Raw genomic sequence first — 3,457 nt, 5'->3', positions numbered from 1 at the left:
CACCTTCCCGTCTGGCAATGGGGAATGGACTCTCGGACCAGACGCCGATCCTTTCCAGCCTACCTTCGTTCCAGAGTTTCCATATCGTCATCTTGGGACTCGACTCCGCTGGGAAGACGACAGTGCTATACAGACTGCAGTTCAATGAGTTCGTCAACACTGTCCCCACGAAAGGATTTAACACGGAGAAAATCAAAGTGACGCTGGGCAACTCGAAAACGGTCACTTTCCACTTCTGGGATGTAGGCGGGCAGGAGAAGCTGAGGCCGCTGTGGAAGTCGTACACGAGGTGCACCGATGGCATTGTGTTTGTGGTGGACTCCGTCGATGTTGAGAGAATGGAGGAAGCTAAAACAGAACTTCATAAGATCACTAGGATATCCGAAAATCAAGGAGTGCCTGTCCTTATCATTGCTAACAAGCAGGACTTGAGGAACTCTCTCTCCCTTTCTGAAATCGAGAAGATGTTAGCGATGAGCGAGCTGAGTTCTTCAACACCCTGGCATTTGCAGCCTACCTGTGCAATCATTGGAGATGGACTCAAAGAGGGACTGGAGAAGCTACATGACATGATAATTAAGCGAAGGAAAATGCTGAGGCAACAGAAAAAGAAGAGATGAGTTCTATTTTGACCTTCCTATTTTAGAGTAGTAACATGGTCAAAATTTGACAGGAGACAGCTTCCAAACCCAGGCCTGCTTGTTTGGATGCCATTAAGCTTAGTTACATTAAACAATCAGTTGCACAGCCTCGCCGTGTGGAGGGCTGTGCTGTCATGGAACTTTTGTTGGTTTGGGTTTTCTTTAGTTTTGTGTTTTTCACTCTAGTCTCTTCTGAGTTTTATGGCTCTGCATTATTTCAGAAGCCCTAATAGATGATGTAATACTATCAGGAAATGGATGGGTGGGTATATGTGACATGGATGTCTAAATAGCCAAATAAAATGAGGGTTTTCTGCTTAGTGTTGTATACATGTTTGAGGGTGCCCTCTGCAAGCAATTTGCATTGAAGGTGTTCTGTGTTTTTAAACTTCTAATGCTCGTAAGTGGAGTGTTTAGGTGAACATTATACAGCTTTAAAAACATGTATGAAGCTAGTAAGCCATTCTTTTGAGAGGCTGTTTTTTACCTTGTTTGGGGATTTCTATGAAAGCTTGGCTACATGTGTAGGGTTGTGTTTTGATTTTGATTTTTTTTTTTTTTTAAATTTGGCACTTTTTGAAGTTGAATCATGTTCAGTTCAAATACTTGAAATTTAAGTGCTGTGGATTCTTCAACTGATAAAAGAAAGACTTTCTGACAAGTAAAAAATGTAAACATGCTGGAGCATGATGAAGTGGTTTCCCAACATATAGCATGTTTTTGGTATGTAAGGTCTTTATTTTTCAGAAGTAGCCATTCTTCATTACACAGTGCTAATCAGGTTTAAACTGTTACTCAAAGTTAGTAATATATTTCTGAATGATGAGTATTATGTCCTCCTCCTATCAAGTTAAAAGTAAATTAATTGCAGTAAAGGAGGTATAAAGAACAACTCTGGCTGTTGTGGTTCTAACCAGCGCAGCATTCTTTGCTCTACTAGCGACTTTTCTGGCAATGAAACAAAATTATAATGAAGTAAAGATGAAGTTAAAATTAGCAGAGCACATCTTGTATTTCCCTGAAATACCCCATTTGATTAAAGTGGTAATTGCTATGTCACTTTCAACGTATGCTTTTTTTATCGTGACTCTTAAAGTATTTTGTGGTTAGGAATGTAATAATGCTTTATACACTCAAACATTTGACACTACCGGGGGTGGGGGGAGGGAGGGAGTGAGGGAAGAAGATTTTCAAGATAGGCCTGTGTTCTGCTTTAATTATGCTTTAAGCTGTTCTTGTTTACAGAGTGTGCAAACAGTGTTAACTGGGCAGGATAGTGCTTGATGGAAAAGGGAGGGTAGTTTTTCTTACTGGTACAGAGCTCTTTAGATACTTGGCTAGCAATTAAAAGGGCTAAAACAGAGCCTGGATTTTTAAGACTAATTTTAGTGGTGCTGTAAAAATTCATCAGAATGTTAGATTCTCTTTAAACTTTTGTTGGAAATATCAGATGGAAAAAAAATAGTAAAAACAAAAAAGCAAAATCTACTTCCTCCTCTTACTCAATCAGCAAAGTAATATGTTTTTCTTACCTGCTGCCGTGTATCAGGAGGATGACAGCTACAACCCTGAATGTCAATCAGTGTACCTTAGATATGTTTTAAAATAAAAATCAAACTTTTTAACCAGCAGCTGTTGGTCCAGGAGGTAACCAAAAATGCACTTTAGTGTCTTCAATAACTGAAAGTGACAGCTGTTTTTGTTTTAGGTTTTTTTGGGGTTTTTTTTCGGGTTGCTTTTTTTTTTTTTTTTTTTTTTTTTTTTTAAATGACATCTTGGTCCTTTTTGAATAAACTGAAGTAGCTTCCAGTGGAGCTTTTGTATGTTGGTTATATATGTACCTGCACTGGTGACATTGTAAGTCACTTACTCGAGTAATGTCTATATTTATAGAAATGTGGATGACTTCTTAAACCTCAATAAACAATTCAAAACAAGCCTGCAGAGAGAAGGTGTCTGACTTCCTGTACTGCAGCAGTATGTTCCCATCTACCACTATGCACGGGCTGATTCCAGTAACAGTAGAACTATTCCTGTTGAAAACCAGTCTTGTAAGTGTGGTGAGGCTCATAAGCATTAGGGTATGATAAATTGCAGGTATCTCATTATAAACTTTAAATCAGTGCCATATCTATGTATTCGCAGAAGAAATTAACCACAGTGACTCCTTTCTCAAGTGATGGATCTTGCTTAATTTGAAAAATCTTTCATACAGCTGAACATACTTTGTATGCAATGTTGGGCATTTAGCACATGTATTCACATGTGGTGCTTACTTTAGTATCTTCAGGCTCCTGTAGCTGAAGCTGTCTGAGGGATTCATATGTACTTAAGCCTTGGATAAATTTCCTCCTTGGATTCTATGGCAGTGAGTAGAATGTGACAAGAGACATGGAAGCTTCTAATTAGTTTCAGGACCTGAATGTAGACAAGACAAGCTTCATTCAGCCTGCAAGCCAAAATTGCTGAGTTTGAACATGAATATCCAAAACTATCTCTGAAAACCCAGATTTTTAAATTTCTATTTATGTAACTTGCGGCACATCAAAATGCAGGTTACTAACAGTCGGTCTTGAGAAAAAGCTGCATTAGTGATGCTGAGCCCTATGAATTTGGTATAATCTGGCTAACATTTTCCTTCTTGTTGGGTGCACAGGACTGCTAGCCTGAGGAAGGTGAGGTGGCAGTCTGGCTCTTTGTACCCAGTAAACAAACTATAATACCAAATAATAACTTCATTTTGAGTATTCAACAGACTTCTGCTGGGAATAGTTAAAAAGGCATCCTGCTTGAAAAAGTCAGTTGTGTTTTGTGAT

The 3,457-nt window shown here is 38.8% G+C and overlaps 1 protein-coding gene across 1 annotated transcript; it reads left to right on the top strand.

The window, feature by feature from the left end:
- The first annotated feature begins 7 nt into the window (after window positions 1-7).
- ARL4A (ADP-ribosylation factor-like 4A) lies at window positions 8-932 on the top strand. Its single transcript, XM_010009426.1, has one exon. The coding sequence runs from the start codon at window positions 18-20 to the stop codon at window positions 618-620; it is 603 nt and encodes a 200-aa protein (XP_010007728.1). The 5' UTR covers window positions 8-17; the 3' UTR covers window positions 621-932.
- The last annotated feature ends 2,525 nt before the right edge of the window (window positions 933-3,457 follow it).

This window comes from Nestor notabilis, unplaced genomic scaffold (assembly GCF_000696875.1).
Source record: "Nestor notabilis isolate BGI_N333 unplaced genomic scaffold, ASM69687v1 scaffold6752, whole genome shotgun sequence".
Classification (NCBI taxonomy): Eukaryota; Metazoa; Chordata; class Aves; order Psittaciformes; family Psittacidae; genus Nestor; species Nestor notabilis.
Note: the sequence above shows the minus strand (reverse complement) of the source record. Positions and strands in the feature narration are given on the sequence as shown.

What these genes read in the sequence shown, in the direction of transcription:
- ARL4A (XM_010009426.1), top strand. Translation starts at nt 18, where the DNA reads ATGGGGAATGGACTCTCGGACCAGACGCCGATCCTTTCCAGCCTACCT.